Source organism: Sorex araneus, chromosome 5, assembly GCF_027595985.1.
Source record: "Sorex araneus isolate mSorAra2 chromosome 5, mSorAra2.pri, whole genome shotgun sequence".
NCBI lineage: Eukaryota > Metazoa > Chordata > Mammalia > Eulipotyphla > Soricidae > Sorex > Sorex araneus.
Genome location: NC_073306.1, coordinates 129,842,806 through 129,865,744, shown reverse-complemented (window position 1 = coordinate 129,865,744; position 22,939 = coordinate 129,842,806). Strand labels below are relative to the sequence as shown.

Sequence of the window (22,939 nt, the reverse complement as noted above, 5' to 3'; positions counted from 1 at the left end):
GGGAGGGACCCCAGCAGAGCAGGGGCCAGGGAACGCTGTTGCCCCCTCTGCTCTCTGTGGCCCAGACTCCAGCTTGGCGCGGCTCTGGGGGTTGGACGGGCCTTTCCCTCTCTGGGTCCCCACGTGGCAGCTGCGTGGGCCGGGTCACTCTCCCAGACGTCTCTGCAGCACCGTGGCCTCAGGGACCCCCAAGGCCGGCCCCAGCTCACCCGGGCTCATCAAGGCCTCCCTTGCTGCGGCCGGCCCCGTGACCTCCCGCCTGTCAGCAGCGCCTGTGCCCAGCGGGGGAGGGAGGTGGCGGGACGAGCTGAGCTGCAAGGCAGCCGGACCTCGGGGGCCCCACCTCCACGTGCTCGCTTGGCACCGCCCTGTGCCCTGTGAGGAGAGCCCGGAGCCCGACCGCAGAGCTGCGAGCGGCAGGGACGGCAAGGCCAGCTCTGTTGGCGGGCTCCTCCCGGCCACTGGCCTCAGCCCGGCCCTGCTCAGAGCGGGGGTCCGAGCTCAGAGGCGCAGGGGCCCCCAGGCCCATCAGCAGTGACCCTACCCCACAATCTGTCAATCTGTCCTGTCCTGGCTGGGTCCTAGTGCCGCCCCCTGGGGGGATGTTTGTTCTCCATGCTCGGAAATGCTTTGGCTGTTCCTTCCCTCCTCTCTCTCTCCCTCTCTCTCTCCCTCTCTCTTTCTCTCTCTCTCCTCTTTCTCTCCTCTCTCTCCTCTCTCCCTCTCTCTCTCTCTTTCTCTGTCTCTCTCTTGCTCGCTCGCTTTCTCTCTCTGTCTCTCTCTCACTCGTTCTTTGTCTGTCTCTGTCTCTGTCTCTCTCCCGTCCCCCTCTCTCGTTCGCTCGCTCTCTCTCTTCCTGCCCCCTTAGACCTCTCTCCCTCTCTCCCCCGTGTCCCTCCCTTTCTTTGCTTCTCCGTCTCTCCCCTTGTCTCTTTCTTGCCTTGAGTCTCTGTGTCTCCATCTGTCTCTGTCTCTCGCCCAGCATTAATGTCCAGTTGCCGGGAGGGGGCCCGGGCGGGGGCGGCCGCGTGGCTGGTCTGATTCGGCCGTGCCAGGAGCGGACGGCCATGTCTGTCATGTCCTTCTGTCACCCTCCTGCCTGTGACAGTCCCACCCGGCCGCTCGGAGCTGGGCCTCTGGCCCAGGTGCCCGCTGACCCGTGTCTCTGTCCTGGCCAGGGAGCAGCCTCACTCAGGGTACCTGGGCTCTCTGCGCCTCCATCTGCTCCTCCGTAAAATGGGGCCATTGCTGCGCCTCTTCAGGGGGGCTTGAGAGACTGAGAACAGGCAGTTTGCAGGGCCGGTGCTGGCACGGTCCTTTCCAAGGGCAGTTCTCAAGACCGTGTCTGGACCAGAGGTTCTCGACGGATGTCACCTCCCAGGGCCACTCGACAGCCCCTGATGATCTTCCTGGCACCGGGCGTGGCAGGGAGCAGTGACCCCGAGAGGCGCCAGCCCGTCCAAACTGCCAGCAGGAGGTGCTGTTCTTTGGGGTGCGTGCCCCGTTCCCTGTCACAGGTTAGGAAGCAGAAGTGCAGAGCGGGCAGTTGGCTCAGGCCGCAGGACCCCCGCAGGGCCGATCTGGGATTCACCCCCAAGGTCACCTGCCCCCTGGAGACCTCGGGGTTGGGAAGGCAGACCCTCCACGGCAGCGGGGGCCAGAAGCAGGGACCTGCTGGGGCCCGGGGGGCTGTCACTAAGGGCAGTGGTTAGAGACACAGTCCATATCCCCCTGCGATGCCAGGAGAGTCACTGCACCTTGGGACTGGAGTGCAACATATTGGTTAACCCAGATGTAACCGCATCCATGCATGTGGCTGTTCCAAAAGTTCATTCTCACTGTCTTTTTCTGTATTTTGTGATAAGGTTTTTCAGGGGCCAGAGAGACAGTACAAGGTTCAAACTACAAAAGTACAGAGTGGCATGGGGGGCTGGCCTTGCACGCGGTTGACCTGGGTTCGATTCCCGGCACCCCACACGGTCCCCCCACGCCTGCCCGGTGTCACTCTGGAGTCCAGAGCCAGGAGTAAGCCCTGTGTGCTGTCGGGTGTGACCCCGAAACAAAAACAAAAAAATAAAACAAAGCCACCGCGCCTCCCAGGTGCCCCCCCTTACCGCCTCGCTCCCCGTTTCATGCCTCATTGCCCTTGGTGCAGTCTGGGGGCTATTTGGGGACCTCGGGAGTGGAGGCTGGGTTTTATGGGGCGCAGCCTGCGCTGCTGGTGCGTGACTCCACCTGCCACTCGGGCCGCGGGCACCACCTGCCACCACCTGGTACGTGGCAGGTTGGAGTCGGGGGGGGGCTCTCCACGCCTCACGAGCTCCCCCGGCCCCCCAGCCCGGCCTCCTGCTGCCAGGGAGACAAGGACGTCCGCGTTCCCTGGCGCAGACTCCGTCACACTCCCGCCGCCTGGCGCCCGGCCCCCCTGAAGGGTCGTCCGCTCTGCGATGAGCCAATTAGGTGCCCGGACCCCCGGCCGGCTGGGAGGCGGGTGGCAGGAATGAGGGAGTCGGAGCCGAGTGTGGATTGAGGGGGCGGGGCTGTGCGTGAGCTCGGGGCGTGTGCCGGGGTTCGAGACTCCACGTGAGCCAGAGGGTGAGCGGGAGCCAGCGGACGGGGTTACCCTCCCAACACCCGGGTTGCCGGCTCCGTGCCCATCCCGGGACTGAGCACCACCCGCAGAGGAGCCCGCGCAGGCCAGGCCCCCACTCGCACCCGTGCCGGGAGATGGACGCCCCCACAGGGGGCCCACGCGGTGACCGTCTCTCCCGCCGGCGTCGGTGTGTCCCACTGTGCTGCGTGTGCTGTTGTGTGTCTAAAGTGTGTGTGTGTGTGTGTTTGGAAGGGGGGTGTGAGCATGGACCTGTGTGGAGAATGTCCCAAAGGAGTGCAGGGTGCCTGGCAGTGCTCAGGGGCCTGGGCTCAGTATTCGGCCACCAGTTTGGGCCACCCGCCCTAGGGCTCAGGGAGGGGACTTTCGCCCTGAGGTTCTGGGGCCACACGGGCCACACCTGGTGATGCGTGGAGGGCCCCGTGGGGCCAGGGGTCCCACCAAGGTCCCACCCGTGCGAAGCATACACCTGGCCCCAGCCCCTAAAGAGCCATCTTTGACATGTGACAGTTTTGTGTGTGTGTGTGTGTGTCTGTGATGGTGTGTCTGGGAGGTTTTCTCGCGCCACCTCCCCACGCACACACTCACACACAGACGTTGATATCGGGGTGGGGAAACTTTCAGAGCTCCTCCCGGCAGTGCCCGGGAGGCCTTGTGGTGCCTAAGATTCAGCCCAGGGCCTCCTGCCGGGCATGTGCCTCAGCCCCGTGGGCTCTCCCCGCGGTGTGTGTGTGTGTGTGTGTGTGTGTGTGTGTGTGTGTGTGTGTGTGTAGATACGAGTCAGTCGAAGCACTCGGTAGGTGTGAGTGAGCACTTTAGCACAAGCATGTATGTGAGTGTGAGAATGTGAGTGCAGGAATGAAGATGCGTGAACATGGACACACTTGAGCGTGTGTGTGAGTGTGGGAGTAGAGCATTGAGTGGGCTGAGTGTGGGCGCACCTGCATCCTGACATGTGTGCATGTGTGTGGTACCGAGTGTGCATGAGTGTGGACATACCTGCATCCTGACATGTGTGCATGTGTGTGGTAACAAGTGGGGACATATCAGCATGATGACATGTGTGCATGTGTGTGGTACCAAGTGTGCATGAGTGTGGACATACCTGCATCCTGACATGTGTGCATGTGTGTGGTACCGAGTGTGCATGAGTGTGGGCGCACCTGCATCCTGACATGTGTGCATGTGTGTGGTGCTGAGTGGGGACATATCTGCATGATGAGGTGTGCATGAGTGGGCTGGGGCATATTCACATGTGTGTGTGTATGTGAGCCTGTTCGTAAGAACACGTGTGGCCGCCACTGTCCCTTCTGCTCTTTCTTCTCTCTCCTGATTCTGGGCAGGGCCAGCGGCTGGCGGCTGCCAGGGCGCCCTGACCTCCCCCTCGCCCCCCAGGTGTGATCCGGACAGCCGTGCCCGACCTTGACCGGGAGAGCCAGGAGCGCTACGAGGTGGTGATCCAGGCCACAGACATGGCCGGCCAGCTGGGCGGGCTCTCGGGCTCCACGACCGTCACCATCGTGGTCACCGACGTGAACGACAACCCGCCCCGCTTCCCGCAGAGTGAGTGAGCCCGCCCTGGCCCCCACATCGCTCTCATGGCCTTCCCGGGGCGGGTCACGGGGGGCCTCATCATCCTGCAAACCCCCTATAGCCAAGGTCCCCCCTTTTTGTTTTTGCTTTTTGGGTCACACCTGGCGATGCACAGGGGTCACTCCTGGCTCTGCACTCAGGAATTACTCCTGGCGGTGCTCGGGGGACCCTATGGGATGCTGGGAATCGAACCTGGGTCAGCCGCGTGCAAGGCAAACGCCCTCCCCACTGTGCTATTGCCCCAGCCCCCAAGGTCCCGCCTTTTCAAAGAATCATCATTAGTTTCGATGGTTGCGTTAGTGCAGAATGATGCACCCCGCCACACGTGCCCGACGCCCTCCGGGTCGAGTGGTTCTTCCTCCCGCCTCTCCCCGCAGGGCGGGTCATCAGCATCGCAGACCCACAGGGCCTGCCACTGGCCACCGCTGTCATTTCCCTTCTCCTGTCTCGATGCACCTCCCGGGGGGACGTCACCCGGTGTCTGCCCTGCCCCCTCCTGTGCTTTCCCTGCCGTGGCACCTCCAGCTCCTCCGTGGTGCAGCCAGTCCCGTGACCCACCTTCGCTGAGAGCCCAGCGGTGCCCTGTGACTCTGTCCCATGACCCTGTCCTCTCTGTTGCCGGACCCTCAGGCTGTTTCCATCCATCCCCTGGCTGTGGGGCTAAGAGCTCCGAGTTCGAGTCGCGGTGGTTGTGTTTGGGGACAGACGCCAAGAGGTGGGAGAGTTGGGTGCGGTGGGAGTTCTCGTCTCATTCCGGTGAGCCATTTCCAGCTTGTCTCCGTGGGGGCGGGGACAGACAACACCCCCCGCAACAGCAGCGGTGGCTGGGGGGTCCTTTCCTCACCAGGTCCCCACCACCACCAGCTGTTTCCAGTTTTGTTGTTGTCGCTGTTGTTTTGCAGGACACTCCCAGCAGTGCTCAGGGCTTACTCCTGGCTCTGGACTCACTCCTGGTGGGTCCCGGAGGACCGTGGGCGGGGGGGGGGGGCGCTGAGTCGACCGTGTGCAAGGCGAGTGCCCTCCCCCCTGTCCTCGCTCTCCTCGCCTGTTTCTGTCTTTTCTAAAGGAGCCGCCTTTCTCCCTGGGGTGAGATGCTCTTATCGTCGCTCGGATTTGCGTTTCCCTGTTGATCGGTGATGGGAAACACTTTCTCACATGCCTACTGGCCGTCCATATGTTCTCCTGGGAGAAGTGTCGGGGGGCCCCCTCCCCGTTTCTTGGTGTGGCTCTTGGTCTTCTCTTGCCGGGGCCCGTGAGTGCTCTGTGTATGTCGGATGCGGCCTCTTTGTCGGTTCTACGGCGTGCAGATTATTTTCAGATATTGTTCAGTAGGGTTTCTTTTTATTTTAACCAGAGTTTCTTGTGCTGTGCACACACTCTTGAGCTGGTCGTGATTCCTAGGCTTCCCTTGTGGCTTCCCACCCAAAGAAGGAGCCCCTCTGCCTCCCCCAGGACCCCCACTCCCCCCCACACCAGGCTTCCTGCCCAGGGCAGCCCAGAGCTGCCTGATCTCTCAGAGTCCCCGTCACGATGGTACCCCCTGCCCCCATTGCTTGCCCCCCCGGCTGCCAGCACCCTCTGCCCCTCGCGGGTTCCGCATACCCCCTGAGCTGCCAGCACCCTCTGCCCCTCGCGGGTTCCGCATACCCCCTGAGCTGCCAGCACCCTCTGCCCCTCGCGGGTTCCGCATACCCCCTGAGCTGCCAGCACCCTCTGCCCCTCGCGGGTTCCGCATACCCCCTGTGCTGCCAGCACCCTCTGCCCCTCGCGGGTTCCGCACACCCCCCTGAGCTGGCGGCACCTGCCAGGGAAGCCAGGCCGGGGGCACGCGAGGTCCCAAACCCTCGGCGGGAGTCTGCACCTGCCTTGCTCGGCCTCTCCTGACCCAGCCCCCAGGATGGATGGGGGTCCCGAAGCCCGCCCGGCCTCCCCCGCCCCCCTCAGCTCGGCCAGCCCTTGATCCCCGGCTCGGGCCCAGAGGAAGCCGGCGGGGCTGGCAGAGACTAATGCAGCGGGAGCGGGATCTGATCCCTATCGGGAGAGTCATTACTGGCTCCCACATTAGGCGCCACCCCAGGGACTGACCCCGCGAGATAAGGGAGCTGCGTTCCGGCCACACGCTCGGCCCAGCTGCAGCGCCGGGTGGGTGGCCAGTGCCTCCCTCCCCCCTCCCTCCTTCCCGCCAGCCCCGTGCCACGTTGTCGCCATGGAGCCCGGCACAGAAGCCCGCCTGGCCCACCCCGCCCACAGACCACAGACGGGGAGGCCTTGAAGCCCCGGCAGAGGGGCGGGGCCCAGCCAGTCGGCTGCCCGGCGATGCCAGGCTCTGTGCCAGCTCAGGGCTGGGAGGGGCAGGGCGGAGCTGAGAGAAGGGCCCTATTGATGGCCATCGTGTCCACCCTTGCACGCTGCACTCCTCTGTCGTGTGAATGGTTTTAGGGAAATGTTTGTAGCATGCACACGCGCACGCGCACACACACACACACACACACACACACACACGGGCATCAACCAGAAGCATCCAGCTCAACAAGTCATTAAGTGGGTGTTGGTTTGTCGGTTTGTTTTCGCTGGGGGGCCACACCCAGCGGGGCTCGGGGGTTACTCCTGGCTCTGTGCTCAGGAATCCCTCCTGGCGGGGCTCAGAGGACCATCTGGGATGCCGGGACCGGAACCCAGGTCAGCGGTGTGCAAGGCAAGCACCTTCCCCTCTCTACCCTGGCTCCAGCCCCCTCAACAAGTCACTGAGCGCGGTGGCCCTCCAGGAGCCGCCAGGGGCCCTTTCCTGAGCGTCCCCTCCACCCCGGGCCCAGAGACAAGCTCTTCCGCGTCTGAGCCCCTGGCCGTCCACGGCTGTCCACAGCTCAGCTCCGTGCACGGCCGAGCCCGTCCTTTGCTCTCTCCTGTTCCCACCTTGTAGCACAAACCGCTGCATCTTTGTGTCTTTCCTCGACTCTCTTCTTCGCACGACTGTGGGACCCTTGGGCCTGCTCGAGGCTCCGACTCACGCTCCCCTCCCGTGGCCAGGGTCTGTCCGGTTTGCGGTGGGCGGGTGGGAGCCTGCCCCTCCCCGAGGCTGGCCGTACTTGCCCCGCGCGTGCTCTCCCTGGCGGGCAGGTCCCACGAGGCCCAGGGAGCCTCGCTCCAGGGCGTGGGCAGGTCCTGGGTTCTGCCAAGCCTTCCGAGCAGGAGTGGGCGGGCTCGGGAACGTGAGCCAAGTAACGTCACCAAGCCTGTCCCCAACAGCCCCGGCTCGCGGCCCCGGGGCCCCGGGTGCTTCCTGCTCAGTGTCATGATGAACCCACCGTGCTATTTGGGGCCTTGCTATTCTCACCCCAGCCTCACTAAATAAAACCCAAACGCTGCCCCCACTCGTCCCCCGTGAAGAGACGCTGGTACGGTGGCACCGCCCCCGCGCCCGCACCTGGCAGCCAGACCCGCCACGTCCCCCGGCAGCCTCCCGTCCCCCCGCCCGCCCCTTCACACTCTGCTCGTGGGGGACGGGCTCTGCCTGGCCCTGGGGAGATGAGCGGTGAGGTGCAGCCCCTGCTTCGAAGGGGCAGGCAGCAGGATGTGGGACCCTCACAAGTGGGGGCCCTGGGGTCCTGGGGTCCGGCACCTGGGGGCAGAGCTGGAGCCTGGGACGGTCCCTTCAGCAGGAGGCATTCGGGGAGCGCAGGCGGCAGGAAAGAATGAGGAGAGGAACCAGGGGATGCTTTGGGGGGCAGAGCGCCCCCTTCAGGAATCAAGAGCTCGAAGCTGGGCTGAGGGAAGGGGGTGGAGAGGCTGCAGGGTCGGGGGTCCCAAGGCAGACCCAGAGGCAGCAGAAGACGCGGCAGGGAGAGAAGCGGGGAGAGCCGAGGTTGGCTGGCTGCTACGTGAGGATGAAGCCCAGGGGCCTGCTACACACTGGGGACCCCACAACACACACGCGCACACACACACACACACACATGCACACACATACATATACATACATACACACGCACACATACATATACACACATACACACATACACTCACACACATACACATACATACACTCACACATGCACATGCATATACACACGCACACACATGCACACACATACATATACACACTCACACACATACACTCACATACATATGCACACACATACACACAGACACACATATAGACAATCCACACATTCACACACATACACACATGCACACATATATACATACATGCATATAAGCATACACACATGCACATACATATACACATGCACGCACATACACACATGCATACACATAGACACATACACACATACATACATGCACACAGACACACATGCACACATGTACACATACACACACGCATACACACATACACACACATATATACATACACACACACACACCTTCCCCAGCCCCTGCTTCTTCATTTAGCAAACGACCTTCACCACGACTTTGGCTTCGGAAGAAGTCCAGGACCTTGCTTGTGCGCCATCTGCCCTCATTCTGTCCTCTTTCGCCTCCGCCACCCCCTCCAGCCACACTGACCATCTTGCCTGTCTTGAGACATGCCAGGCACAGACCCACCCCAGGGCCTTTGCACCTGCCACTCCCGCTGTCTGCGTTGCTCGTCCCAGGTCTCTGCTGGGCTCACTCCCTTGCCTTCCCACAGACATGCAGAGCTCCCCTGCTCTCAGCGAGACCTTCCCAACTGCCCTGCTTCAAACTCTGCTCAGGCCCTCCTCAGCGTCTCTCCCCTCCCCTGCTGCTTACGTCTCCTCCGGAGCACCCAGCACCCAGCACCTTCTGACAAGCTGCACGTTTGGCTGATGTGGTGCTTCAGTGTCTCTCTCTCTCCACCCGGAGGAAAGCACTGTGCGGCAGGGGGGTGGGCACTTTGTTCTTTGCTCTCAGCCCGGTGCTCACCGCCCCCTCCGGGACCGCGCAGGTGCCCAGTCAAGACGGGCAGGCAGAGAAATCGATACCGAGTGCCGGCAGCTTCAGAGGGACGGCCCAGAGCCTCGCGGCTCCCGCGCGATTGTTCTGCCCATCGATCTGACCATTTGCCCGGCACAGCCCCTGTCTCGGCATTCTGTTCCATTCCGTGGCCGCGCCTGCTGGTGCCCAGGGGACATGAGGCGTGTGGGGTCACACCCAGGCTGCCCGCACTCTGCTCTTCCAAGCCAACGTCCTGAGACTGGGGCTGGCGTCCCTGTCCCGTCCTGAGAGCAGGCGGCCCCCAGGGAGAGGACCCCCCCGCCGGAGGCTGGGCAGAGGGGCAGGGACTGCGGCTTCTTCCTGATCAGAGCTACACCCGGAGCTTGCTTTGGTGCCCGGGGCTGACTCTGGCTCTGCACTCAGCAGCCACCTGTGGCGGGGGCCCAAGGGACCCTAGGGGGGGCCGGGGATCGAACCCAGGTCAGCTGCGTGCAAGGCCCACTCCCTCCTCCCCACTGCAGGAGGGAGCGAGGGCAGGAAGCCGGGCAGCTGCGTCTTCCCCCAGCCCTGCCCCCCGTGTCCCCCGCAGAGCTGTACCAGTTCACCATCCAGGAGTCGGCCCCCATCGGCACGGCCGTGGGCCGCGTGAAGGCCGAGGACTCCGACGTGGGCGAGAACACAGACATGACTTACCACCTCAAGGAGGAGAGCGGCAGCGGCGGGCACGTGTTCAAGGTCACCACGGACAGCGACACGCAGGAGGCAGTCCTCATAGTCCAGAAGGTGGTGCCGGCCGCAGGGCTCTGGGGAGGGCGGGAGGGGCGGACCGGCTGGGAAAGGCTCCCGCCACTGTTTCCTTTTGCAGAATGTTTCCTTTTGCAAAATGTTTCCATTGAGGCACAGAGAGGGGGCACCACCTGCCCCAGGCTGCAGAGCTTGTGGCCGGAGGCTGGATTCCTGCTGAGCCCATCCCACCACTTCCTGCCACCTCCAGGTCCGACAGCTCACGGTCCCTTTAGTCCTGTAGTATGAACTATCCAGTGTCGTGGCCATTTTCAGCAGTGAGAGAACAGAGGCAGGGAGGGGGACCGAGCTTGTCCTTACCGAGGTCCCGTGAGGACTCATGAAAGTTGGGACCAAAATTCAGATCTGTCAACCTTCTCTGGAGGGGCTGGAGCGATAGCACAGAGGGGAGGGCGTTTGCCTTGCACGAAGCCGACCCGGGTTCGATCCCCAGCATCCCATACCAGAGCACCGCCTGGAGTGATTCCTGAGTGCAGAGCCAGGAGTGACCCCTGAGCATCGCCAGGTGTGGCCCAAAAAGAAAAGAAAAAGAAAAAAAGAAAGTTACCCTCCCTGGAACCAGAGTGTCCCCCAGCCCCCACCCCAACCCGGGAAGCTCAGCGCTAAGGGGCAGTGGCCGGGAGATCAGGTCGGGGAGGGAACTCCCTCTTCCGGGACTTGGGCACACACTGGGCACCCTGACAGCCTGGCGCTCTCGGGCTGCCCCCGGCCATGTCGTCCGCCCTGGGTCTCTTGTGCCCCGTGCTGGCTGCCAAGGTCTGTTGCCTTTGCCCGGCCCGCACTGTCCATCCCTTCCTCCTCCCACTCGGTCAGTACTGGTCTCCCTACATTTTCTCCTGTCTGCTGGGTCTTTGCCTCTGTGGCCACAGAAACGCCTCCTCCTGCTGGCTGCCATGCTTTCAGTGGGCACCGAAGGACTGTCTCCACCTGGCACCGCCGGGGCTGAGGACACAGAAGAATCCTGGTTCCCCCCACACCCATTCCCAGCCCCTGCAGAAGATTCCAGCATCTAGAACATAGCGTGTCCCCGGGACACGGCCCATCTGATGCTCCCACGTGCGAGCCCCCCATCACTCGGCAGCCCCACGAGGTGCCCGGGGCCTGCGTGCCCATTTCACGGGAGAAACTCAAGCCCTGTGCCCGGGTATCCGGCCTCCGAACGGCTACAGCCGAGTGTGGCTTTCGGGGCTCCCTGGACATCTGTCCCCCCACTCCCTGCCCAGACGGGGCTCGGGGACCCTGCAGAGAGAGGAGCAGCCGTGTTGGGGGCTCCTCGCCGCCCCCGGCCCTCCGCCTGCTCAGGCTCCCAGCACTGCCCCTCTGCCCCTCACGCCTCTGCAGTGGTGCCCGGGGGTCTCTGTGGAGGCTGCCCGGGTTCAGGGGGCCCCCGCCCAATATCGGCATCTCCAGAGCTCACCTGCGGCCCCAGGCCAGTGCTCTGCAGCCTCTGATACTAGGGAAGGGGGCTCGGGCCGGGGGGTGTCCTTAGGAGAAGGAGAAGGGGCGCTCCCAATGCACAGGCCAATCTTAGCACTCAGCAGCCCACCCGGGGGCGCGGGGGGCGCACCCAGCCTTCGGTGGGCTGAGCCTCATCTCCGAGGGGGCTCACGCCACCCGGCTCCTCAGGGCCAGGGAACTTCTCAGATCCAGAGAGGCGCAGCGGCGCCCACGGACACACGGCCGGCCCGGCCCGACTCTTTCCTCTCTAGGCTGCGCCCTGGCCCCGCTGAGTGGCCCCAGGGCAGGGGTGAGGTGGCCCTACAGTCTCTTAGGGTGCTCGAGAGCCAGGTGAGGGCCAGAGAGCCGGGCCAGCAAGCCAGCGCTTGTCGGTGAGCCACCGGGGTAGGGTCCCCGGCACCCCCTGGGGTCCCGCGAGCCCCGAGGGCAGAGCCAGGCGTGTGCCTCTATCAACCAGTGTGGCCCCAAAGCCGAAAGATAAACTGAAGTGAGCAGGTGACCGGGAAAGTGACGGGGGTGCTGGAGGTGCCTCTGGGCGGGGCTCCCGGGACTCAGTTTCCCCGAGGGCCTCTGCCTGCCTCAGTGTGCCGTGTGTGTCCCGCCCGCAGCGCCTGGATTTCGAGTCCCAGCCGGTGCACACTGTCGTCCTGGAGGCGCTCAACAAGTTCGTGGAGCCGCGCTTCGCCGACCTGGGCACCTTCCGCGACCAGGCCATCGTGCGCGTGGCCGTGACCGACGTGGACGAGCCCCCCGAGTTCCGGCCGCCCTCCGGCCTCCTGGAGGTGCAGGAGGACGCGCAGGTGGGCTCCCTGGTCGGCGTGGTGACGGCGCGGGACCCCGACGCCGCCAACCGGCCCGTCCGGTGAGACCCCCTCGGGGCCACGCCTGCTGCCCGCTGCCCCCCACTGCCCCTTCTCGCGCGCGCACAGACTGGGCAGGGGGGCGGGAGGGCGGGGGGCACAGGGAAGGGGGCTGGGCTCAGTGGGGAGAAAGGCCGGAGCCAGAGGGGCCTCACATGAGAGACTCGGGACAGGGCTGGGCCGGTCTGGGGACAGGGGACAGACGGGGAGGGGCCCGCCCACCTCAGCCCTCCACTGGGCAGCCAGCCTGTGGCCTGGGCTGTAGACCAGGAATAGGGGGTCTCCCACCTCACTGCACCCCACCCTGGCCAGGCCGCCACTTCTTCTGAGGGGGAGGGGCACAGACGTCACCTGGCTATGTGTCCTGCTCTGGCCTCCAGCTGAAATCTATAATCCATAGTCCATGATCAATCGATAGGCTATAATCAACCTCATCTATAGTCTATAATCAATCTTTAGGCTATAATCAACCTATGATCTACAGTCTATAGCCTATAATCAATCTATAATCAATCTACAGTCTATAATCATTCTATAGTTAATGATCAGTTGATAATCTATAATCAATCAATAGGCTATAACTATAGTCCGTAATCAATCTACAGTCTATAATCATTCTATAGTCAATAATCAGTTGGTAGTTTATCATCAATCAATAGGCTATAAAATCAATCTATAGGCTATAATTGACCATGATTTATAGTCTATAATTGATCAATAATCCATAATTAATCTATAATCAAGTCACACTCACCATCTGGGGTAAATCAGAGCATGGCCTCATGGCCAGGCCCTCCGGAGGCTCCTGCAGGCTCCAGATCAAGGCCCAGCCCCCGTGTGACCCCTGTGCCCCCTCCTGAGAGTGACCTCTGTGTCTGTGTCCCCTCCTGAGAGTGACCTCTGTGTCTGTGTCCCCTCCTGAGAGTGACCTCTGTGTCCCCCCAGGATGCCCCTTCGCTCCCTCCACCCACCCGCCTTGCCCTGTCCTGCCACCCTCTGTCTCCTTCCTGTGTGACTCCCTCCCAGCCAGGGGGCCCTGGGGACAGGGTTCGGGGCTGAGGGCTCGCCCGTGTCCTCCCGACCAACGTGCTTGGGGCCAGTCATGGGCGGGGCTGAGGGAAGACCCCGGCCCAGGGGCGGAGACAAAGCCCAGCGAGAGGGGGCCAGAGAGAGCACGACAGAGGCGAAGGGGGGGGAGCGCGGGCGCAGGCGGGGGCCACGTTGGTGTCCCCGAGGAGCCTCCCGGCTGGAGGGGAAGGAGCAGAGGCTAGAGCAGGAGTGACTTGAGCCGCCCGGCAGGGTCACCTCCTCCCGAGCCCAGCCCAGTGGGTTGGGGTGGGGGCCCCGGGGGCCAGTCCTGTGTGACTGCCCCAGGCAGGGCGGCCCCGGGGAGCCAGAGGGCTTCTGGGAGAGGGGGGACACAGCCCTGAAAGGAGCAGACAGAGGTGGGGGAGCGGACAGGCCTGGGGCCAGGCTGCCCCTCCTCTTTCAGTTCACTGCCCCCCGCCCCCCACCCAGCCTGGGCAGGAAACTGAGGCCCAGCCAGAAGGCGGCTCCCTGGCCCCGGGCTGGAGGAGTTCTCGTCTGGTGCCCGCGTCCGCCCGCACCCCCTGTCTCCCGCCCGCCAGCCCCCTCCCCCGTGGTCTCTCCGCGCCTTTTATCTGCCAACTTTGAAACCCGCTTCTCCCCTCCTTTCATCTCTCCTCGCTCTGGGTTGGAGCTGGGTCCAAGTCGCCGGCACAGACATGCCCCCCCCGCCCCCCCCAGCCTCCCAAAGCCAGGCTCGGGGCAGCGGGAGAAGGCGGCCAGCTGGGTGGCACCCACAGGGGCGGTGGGAGGCAGATAAGGAGCGTCCTAGTCCTCCCCCTCCCCCGCCAGCAACCCTCCCCCCACTGCCCGGAGCCTGGCGCCATCCCAGCTGCTGGGGGCTTGGACCGCAGCCGCCGTCCCCTACCACTGAGTCCCTGGGTGGGCGGGGAGGGCAGTGCCCCCTGAGTCAGCCTGTTGACCCTCTCTGTGTAATGCTGGTATCAGTCACAGGATAGAGGCGAGCACTGTTGTCAGAGCCGTGAGGAAAATGGGAAGGAGACGAGCAGAGAGACAGAGCACTGAGGTTACAGCCCTAGCTTTGCAGGTGGCTGACCCTGTCTCAATCCCCGGCACCCCAGAGGGTCCCCTGACAGGACAGATCCCTGAGCACAGAGCCAGGAGTAAATCCTGAGCATCTCCGTGTGTGCCCCCCCCAAATAAACAACAGAAACAAACCAAAAAATATGCAGAGGGTTTCTTCTGATGATGTCGTCCGGGGTTGACAAATGAGCAGAGACCCGAATACAGAGAGTCAACAGTGCCCAAAGCATTCCAGGGAGCAGTGGCAGCAAGTGCAAAGGTCCTGGGGTGGGCGCTGGTCCTGAGAGGAAGAGCGGAGGAGGGAGGCCCGCCCCGTGTGGCAGGCAGGCCCCGAGGAAAGACAGGTCAGCGGGTGGAGGTGACCTTCCTGCTCCCTCTTTGCCCTGAACAGGGGTTGAGCTCGCTCTCCAGGGGAAGAAGCTGAGGGGTGGCGTGTTGGGGGGGAGGAGTAACGGTGAACCCCGAGATAGCTCGCGGCCCGGCTCCCCTGCTGTGTCCTCTCTGGGCTCGGGGGCTCCCAATCCTGCGCAGCCAGCACCCCCTTTGCAGTGGGGGACCCGAGTGTGCGTGTGCCCGGGCGGTCCGGGAGGGGCGTGGAGGTGCGGGGTGGGGGGCCGCGGGGTGGTCTTGGCCCAGACTGGGCAGGGGGAGGCAGTGCTGTGGCGGCCCCCCTGCTCCGTGCTCCCGGGGCGGGGGCGGGTCAGGTACCGGGCCCAGAGAGGACCCTGAGGGACTGGGCGCTGGCGTTTTTCTCGGGGTCTCAAACCCCGTTTCTGCCGTTCTGCGGTTGGTGCTCTCCGCACCCCCTCCTCCCCTCCCCCAGGGCGGCCTTTGCGTCCAGGGACTTGGGGGGGGAGATCTGACAAGTGGGCGGGCGGAGAGGAATCCCGGCGGGCAGCCTGGCGGGGGCGGCCATCCTTCAGCTGCCGGCGTGTGCCGCTGAGCCGTGCCCAGGGAGCCGCCGCCTGCCGGCTTTACGGTGCCTGTGTGAGCCATCACGCTCAGATTCACGGGAGGGGCTCACGCTCGCCCGCCAGCTCCTCCCCGCCCCAGCCCGACAGCAGCGGCATTTCGCGGGGCTCCGGGGGCAGGGGTGCCCAAGGGTGTGCTTGGCTGCCGGAGGAGCGTGCCGAGACCCCCGAGACCCCTGGCACCGCGGGCAGACGTGATCTAAACCCCACCCCTGCCCCAGACCCGGGGACCAGGAGCAGGTGCCCAGCACTGTTCTGGGCTGCCCTGTAGGTCAGTTCCCCAGGCCCACGAGCCCTGGGAGGTCGCGTCCTGGTTGTCCTGGGGCTTTGCCCCTTTCCAGACTTGGGGAGCAGAGACACGGAGCGCCTTGCCCGGGGTCACACAGCAAGATGTCAGACCTGGGCGGCTGGGCACCGGGCCTGCCCTACTGGCCACCGTCCCCAGGCTCACACACACACACACACACACACGTGCGTACTCACACACACGTGCCTACTCACACACGTGCCTACTCACACACATGCATACTCACACACACGTGCCTACTCACGCACGTGCATACTCACACACGTGCGTACTCACATACACACATGCCTACTCACACACATGTGCCTACTCACGTGCCTACTCACACACATGCATACTCACACACACGTGCCTACTCACACATGTGCATACTCACACATATGTGCATACTCACACATGCCTGCTCACACACATGTGCATACTCACACACGTGCATACTCACAGACACATGCTTACTCACACACGTGCCTACTCACACATGTGCATACTCACACATATGTGCATACTCACACACATGCCTGCTCACACACACGTGCCTACTCACACACGTGCGTATCACACATGTGCCTACTCACATACACGTGCATACTCACACACATGTGCGTACTCACACAAACACACACACACACACACACACACACACCCCAGATGACTCGTCTCCACATTCTCGCCTCCTCTCCACTCCCCTCCCAAACGCTGGGGGCTGAGAAACGGGCTGAGCTGCCGCCAAACTGACAGCCCGGCCGCTGCCTCCTACCCGGCAGGCCCGCTTGCTCCAGAACCCCTGCGACCCCCCTCTCCGCTGGCGCTGGGGCGCACCCCGGCTGGGGGCCCTGCCGTGCGCCAGACATTCCTGAACGATAATGAGAGGAGCGAGGCTCCTTCCTTCCGAACTAATTTTCCTAGAATTCGGCTAAGCACCTTATCCCCCAGCTAGACGTTTAATCCTCCCCAACAGCTCGCAAGGTAGCGCGGGACTCCATTATGCCGCAAATTAAAACTCAGGGACGAGCAACTGGGGGCGGGGTGTCAGCGTGAAGCTGGACGGGACCTGCCTTTGCTTTTCCATATGCAAAACACCCGCCCCTCTCCCCCTCCCTTCCTCCCCCTGCCCGCTCCACACACGTGTTCAAGTCAGACCCTGCTTCCCTCCCATCACCCAGATCTGACTGGCACACAACTCAGGCTCCGACACACGCGCGGCACCCTGGGAGCCCCGTGTTCGCCAGGCCTCGGTCCTCGTCACGGGCCGTAGCCCTCCTGCCTGCCTGCCCCACCGGCCCACCGGCCCGCTGGGACACGCCACCTGCACTCAGCCAGCCTCCATGACCCGCAGCCCGGCCCTGAGGCGGCTAGTGGAGCCTTCCCGCCATGGCCTTGGGGACAGCTGCAGCCACTTAGACCCCAGAACCCCCCCCCCACACTTCCCCTCCTGAAGGGAACAAAAGCAAAAGCCTGGGAGGAGGGAAGAGAGAGGCGGGAGGGGAGGAGGGGGCGAGGGCGGCGGGCTGGCACGCACCCACAGCCAGCCCTGCCTCGCGCCCGCCTGAGCCAGCCTGGGCCCCCGAGGCCCTGCTGGACTCCGTCCTCCCGCCGGCCGGAGCAGGAGAGCCCCCGCCCCCGCCCTTCCATGGGGGCCAGCACCCCGCTTCCGGTGCTCCCTCCTTTTCCATGCGGACATCTGACAGGACCCCCGGAAGTGAAGGGCCCTGCTCCCAGGCAAGGCCGTGCTGGGCGCTTGGACAGTTCGAAGAGTGCTGGGCAGACAGGTGGTCAGCGAGGGTCCTGAGACGCATTTGGGTGCAGAGGAGAAGAGGGTGAGGGATGGGTGCCCCCCACAACCACCACCACCACCACCACCACCACGGCCGCCCCCTTCAGCCCCCTTGTGCAGTCTGCAACCTGCCCAGCCTCGCTTGGCACCCTGAGCTCAGCAAGTCTCTGCTCTGACCCTCGGGATCCTCCCTAGCAGGAGGGCGGGGGAGGGGGCTCTACCAGCCCGCCCGGCCGGCCGGATGCCCGACAGACACCGGCGTGAGGGGTGCCCGCCCAGCTGGCATCAGCGGCCTCCCTCATACCTTCCCCTGCCAGGGGGCGGCTCGAAGGGTGTGCATGGAGCCTGGGGACAGGAGAGGGGGTGGGCGGGGCCCCGGGAAGGCCAGCAGGAGTCCCGCCCCCGCGTGCAACCCTCTGCAGGCTGGCACCTTGGTGCCCCCCGCAGTGCGGAAGACCGAGCCGTGCTCGCCCAGGCGGCTGGAACTCTGCAGCGCCAAGGGTGAAGCTCCCCTCGAAGCCCACCCTGGGGGCCTCTGCAGCCCCTGACCTGTCCGGTCATCCAGGGGGCCCAGGGGCCACGGGGGATGACGCAGGGCCCCGAGGAGGCTGGCGAGGCTGCCTCAGCCCTGAGGAAAGCCCCCGGCTCCTCCGGGGGATGCTGCTGGTGTCCTGGCGCCCTGGCCACAGTTTCCCCCGCTGGGAGCAGGGGGAGGGGCCCCTCCTCTGCTCCGGGGAGGGCCCGGGTTTGGGGCCAGGCCCCTTCTCCCGGCTCCTTTGTCTCGGCTTGCACAATGAGCCTTGCCTGGCATCCCAGGCTCCGAGGGCCCCTCGGCCCACCCGGGCCCCCCGCCCGCGTTATCAGCGAGGGGAAGCCGTGGCTGGAGCTGGCGGGGCCTCTCCGGGCCGCCGCCGCCCGAGACATGTGTCGGACACGGGCCTTTCAGGGCTGGAGCGGCCGCACAAAGGCCCGGGAAGCGGGCGGAACAAAGGCCTTTTTCACGAGGCAGCTGAAAAACGGGAGATTAGCTGGGGCGGGCGCTCGGGCCGGGAGGGGCTGGCGGCCGCCCCTCCGGGCCTGAGCTCAGCAGGGCCTGGGGCCCCGGCGCCCAGGAGCCCCCGTCACGCCCTCCTGCAGCCCAGCTCCCCAGTCCACGCCAACGCCCTGAATTCCAACTCACCCACTTCCCAGTTGGAGCCAGTGGGTGCCACGGACACGAACATCACCTCGGGGGAAGTGGCCGTGGGCCCCACCCTGCAGCATCCGTGTCCCCGGCCCTGGTGACAGCCCTGTCCCCTTCTCAAGCCTGCAGCCAGGCTCGTTGCTCAGGGGACAGCAGGCATCCGCGGGCGCCCACGCTCGGCCGGGCGCGGGGCCTTCCTCCACCCTCGGGATAACAGGGGTCAGCAGCCCCTGGGGAACAGCCCCTGCTGGTGAGCTGGCCCCTGGGGGAGGGCCGCTGTGTCCCCGGGGGGGGGCTCGGGGCAGAGCGGGGCACACAGTGCCACCTGGTCCCCGGGGCCCCGTCACTCAGCCCCGCCCTGCCGCCCACAGGTACGCCATCGACCGAGACTCGGACGTGGACCAGGTCTTCGATATCGACGCGGACACGGGCGCCATCGTGACGGGCAAGGGGCTGGACCGCGAGACGGCCGGCTGGCACAACATCACGGTGCTGGCCATGGAGGCAGGTGAGGCGGGGCGGGCCTCGGAGGGGAGGCGGGTGGCCGGGGGCTGGGACGGCCCTCCGAGTTTACTGAGCAGCTGTTACACAGCAAAGCCGCGCCCTGGAGCCTGACCCCAGCCGAGGGCGAGGCCACTGGCGGCCGAGAGATGCGGGCAGCATGTGGGACGCATCCCTGGCTGCGCGTGATGAGTCGGGTGACCGTGCGCGGCGGGGGGTGACCTGTGAGGTGTGGGGGCCGCGCGGTCCGGGCTCTGAGAAGCAGGGAGGGGAGCGGGCGCCTGAGGGTAGGGAAGGCCTCTCAGGGCCAGCAGAGGGGACCCTCGCTCTGACTGGGGCCCTGGGGGTGAACGTGTGATGAGGTGGCTGGCCGGGAGGGTCACAGGAGGGGCGGCACCTGGCAGGGGCCCTGGGCTGCCGCCCCGAGAGGGACTCAGCAGGCCACAGACTGGCTGGGGTCAGAGAGGGTCAGGGACCACGTCGGGGGACTTGGCCCACGTTTCTGGAAAATTGTGTATGTGTGTGCGTGTACAACTATGTACCTGCAGATGTGTGTGCGTGTGTGCATACAACTGTGTACCTGCAGATGTGTATGTGTGGTGTGCATGTGTGTGTGTGTGGTGCATGTGCATGCAGCTGTGTATATGCAAGCACTGTATGTGGCAAGTGTAGTGTGTATGGTGTGTGTGCATGTGTGTTGCATGTGCATGAATGTTTGCTGGCATGTGTGGTGCACGTGTGTACATTCATATGTGTGCATTCTTGTGTGCATGCTTATGAGCAAGTGTGTATGGATGTGTGTTCAGGTATGCATGTGTGTGGTGTGTACATGCGTGTGTGTTCACATCTGTGCTGTCTACGTGCGTGTCTGTGTGTGCACATGTGTGCAGATTCTTTGATGCATATGTGCTCATGTTGTGCACATGTATGTGTGTACATGAATTCATATGTACATGGATGGGTGTGGTGTGTGCATGTATGCCCACATGTGTGCAGGTGTGAAGTGCCTATGTTCTCATGCGTGCAGGTGTGTGTGCGTTCGTGTGTGCACATTTGTGTGCAGACAGGCGGTTTGTCACTTGTGAACATGAGCCAGAGAGAAAGCGGCGCCTTGAGTTGAGTAAGGCCACACCATGGTGAGCACTAAGCTCAGAGTCCGGGATCAGGAGGGGGCAGCTCTCGGCCACCAGAGGAAGCGGTAGGCGCAGCAGGAGCCCACAGTGTCTGTGCCCCGGGCAGCCGCACTCCCCCACCCCTGCACACTCGGCCGCAGCCCCTCCACCCTCAGCCCTGCGGCCAGCCCTCGCCCCTCCCCGCTGGCGCCCTCCCACCCGGCCGCCCTCCGCCGCTCTGGCTGAGGAAGTCCCCAGGCTGAAGTTCCTTCGTCTCTTTCAACTCGGCTTTAAAGGGAAAACAAAGCTGGCGCAGAGCGCAGGGCCCGCTGCTCCCAGCCTTTGAGTCCACTCCGCCCGCCGCATGAAAGGCAGATAACAAAGGTGGCTGGAGAGGAAGTGGCGCTGGACTCGAGGGAAGAGTGCTCCCCCTCCTCGCCTGCCCGAGCCTGCTCTCTGCAGCCTGGGGACCGGCCTCCTCTCCAGCCGCCTCCGTGCCCGCCTGCCGCCCGCCACGTCCACACCGCCGGCTCCCCTCTCCGGCTGGGCGTGGCGCGTCCCTGCCGGGGTCCCTGAGGAGGGAGAGAGAAGGTGCGGGAGCCCCCTCGCGCGTCCACATGGACTGACCCCCCCGCAGGGTGACGGGAGCAGAGCCGCCCCCTCGGAGTGGGACGTGGGAGGGCGGAGGGTCCAGACACCGCCGCCCCCTGCTCTTGGCGAAGGAGACACGTGTCTGGGTGGCTGCGTGAGGGGCTAGAGACCCCCCATCCCACCTACACCCGTCGGGGTCCACAGACGCCTGGGCCCACCCAGGCAGAGTGTGGGGAACCCTCGAGGGCTCAAGTGCTCGGTGAGTACCTGCGGGTCTGGACTCTGAAGCCGACTTCAGCGCCTTCTCTGCCGGCCCGCACAGTGCCCACTGAGCATCTTCACCCCCCAACAGGTGTCGGTTCTGCCCTGTCCCCAAGGTCCGAGCAGTGCGTCACAAATGATCGCCCCGCTCTGCCTGGTCCAGAGCCCCCAGCCTGACTCCCGCCCCCTCCCCTCCCCGCCTCCAGCCCCCACCCCCCACTCTGCGGGCGAGCGGACAGAAGCTCGGGGAGAAAACGCCGTGGCCCGAGGTCCCAGGGCGAGGTCCCGGGCCCGGAGCTCTGCCACCCGCCTCACACACACACACACACACACACACACACACACACACACACACACACCCCCGCTGGGCTCCCGCAAAGACCAGGGTCCCCGCGGCGGCCCCGCCCACCCCAGGTGCGACAAATGGGAGGTGACAAGAATCAGAGGGGATATTTATACACAGTGGCAGCGCTTGGCACCCTCGGAGCACGGAGCCCCCCGGCCGGGAGCCGCCTGTCAGCCCGGATTACCTCAAAGGCTCCCCCGCCACTTAGTATGCCGGCGCCCCGCGCCCGAACTTCTGAGTCATCCATCCCGCCCGTGCCCGCGCGCCCGCCACTGACATTATCTCTAACGTTTTGTAATCATGAAATATTAATGACCAATATTGAATCTAAAGTACAATTTGTGACTGAATCCAGCGGCGGAAAGGGCAGTTGTAAAGGGACAGTCTTGAAAGACGAGGGGAGGCGTGGGGGGCTGGGGAGGGGGGCTGGGGAGGGGGGCCGGGGCTGGGCCGGCCCCTCCTGCAGCGTCTTCAGGCCCTGAGCGCCCCCTCTCATGGGGCTGACTGGCGCGCGAAGAGTTAACCCGAGGTGCTCAGCCCCCCCAGCGGACCCCCCCCCGCTCCCCCCCAATCAGGCTCCGTGATTCCCCCATGTGTCCTGGTGACCTTGACTCAGGGGTCTCCCCAGAGGGGCCAGGCCCGCTGCAGGCTCCCCAGTTTGAGTGCTCGGACCCCGCACCCCTCCCTGTGGCTGTGGCTGTGGCTGTGGCCTGGGCTGGGGTCGGGGTGGCCACAGAGCGGACGAACCGCCATGGTGCCGCCCCCGTGGCTGCTTCCGGGCCCCGGGCCCCGGCCCGACCCGCGCCTGCTTTGGACGAGACCCCGCAGGCTCCTGCCAGGCGGAGCGAGAATCTGGGGCGAGGGCGCGGCCGAGAGGGGGGCTCCCACGCCCCCTCCTCCCGCCCCGCCACACGGAGGGGGGGAGGGAGGCGGCTTGTCGAGTTGCCCGGACCCCTGCCCACACAGGGAGCACTGTGAGCGCCCAGCAGTGTGGGACCTGGGGAGCACGGAGAGGCGGCAGGGGGAGGAGCAGGCAGGAGGCGCGGTGGGGAAGGGGGACCCCGACACTCAGCGGGAGCCACCCGGACCCCGCGGGTCTGCCCGCAGCCCGTGTTTTCTCCTCCTGCCCCCTCCCCTCCGCTCTGACTGGGCGGGGGCAGTGACTTGGGTCACCCACACTTAGTGGCCCTGCTCACCTGGTGGCCCGGAGGCCGGGGCCGGCACCCGAGTCACAGTGCTCACACAGTGCTCCCGGCTTGCATGCTGGTGCTCACGCCCCTCAGGGCTGGGGCTAGACCTTAGGCCTGTGGTGTTTGCTGGAGATTGCCGTGACACTAGTACTCGCTCCCCTGCTCCCACACCCACTGTGAGCTCACAGTGCTCCCCACACCCGGCTGTGAGATCACAGTGCTCTTCACGCCTAGATGTGAACTCACAGTGCTCCTGGGGCCCCATACCTACCATGTCCTCACAGTGCTCCCAGGTCCCACACCTACTGTGAGCTCACAGTGCTCCTGGGGTTC

At 64.7% G+C, this 22,939-nt stretch overlaps 1 protein-coding gene across 1 annotated transcript in view; it reads left to right on the top strand.

Moving 5' to 3' along the window:
- The window catches only part of CDH22 (cadherin 22), a 132,154-nt gene that overhangs the window by 88,662 nt on the left and 20,553 nt on the right, over positions 1 to 22,939 (top strand). Inside the window, exons 5-8 of the mRNA XM_055138800.1 lie at positions 4,007 to 4,174; positions 9,708 to 9,901; positions 11,989 to 12,242; positions 18,977 to 19,113. Of these exons, the coding sequence (XP_054994775.1) occupies positions 4,007 to 4,174; positions 9,708 to 9,901; positions 11,989 to 12,242; positions 18,977 to 19,113 (753 nt within the window). The remainder of the gene's footprint in view (positions 1 to 4,006; positions 4,175 to 9,707; positions 9,902 to 11,988; positions 12,243 to 18,976; positions 19,114 to 22,939) is intronic.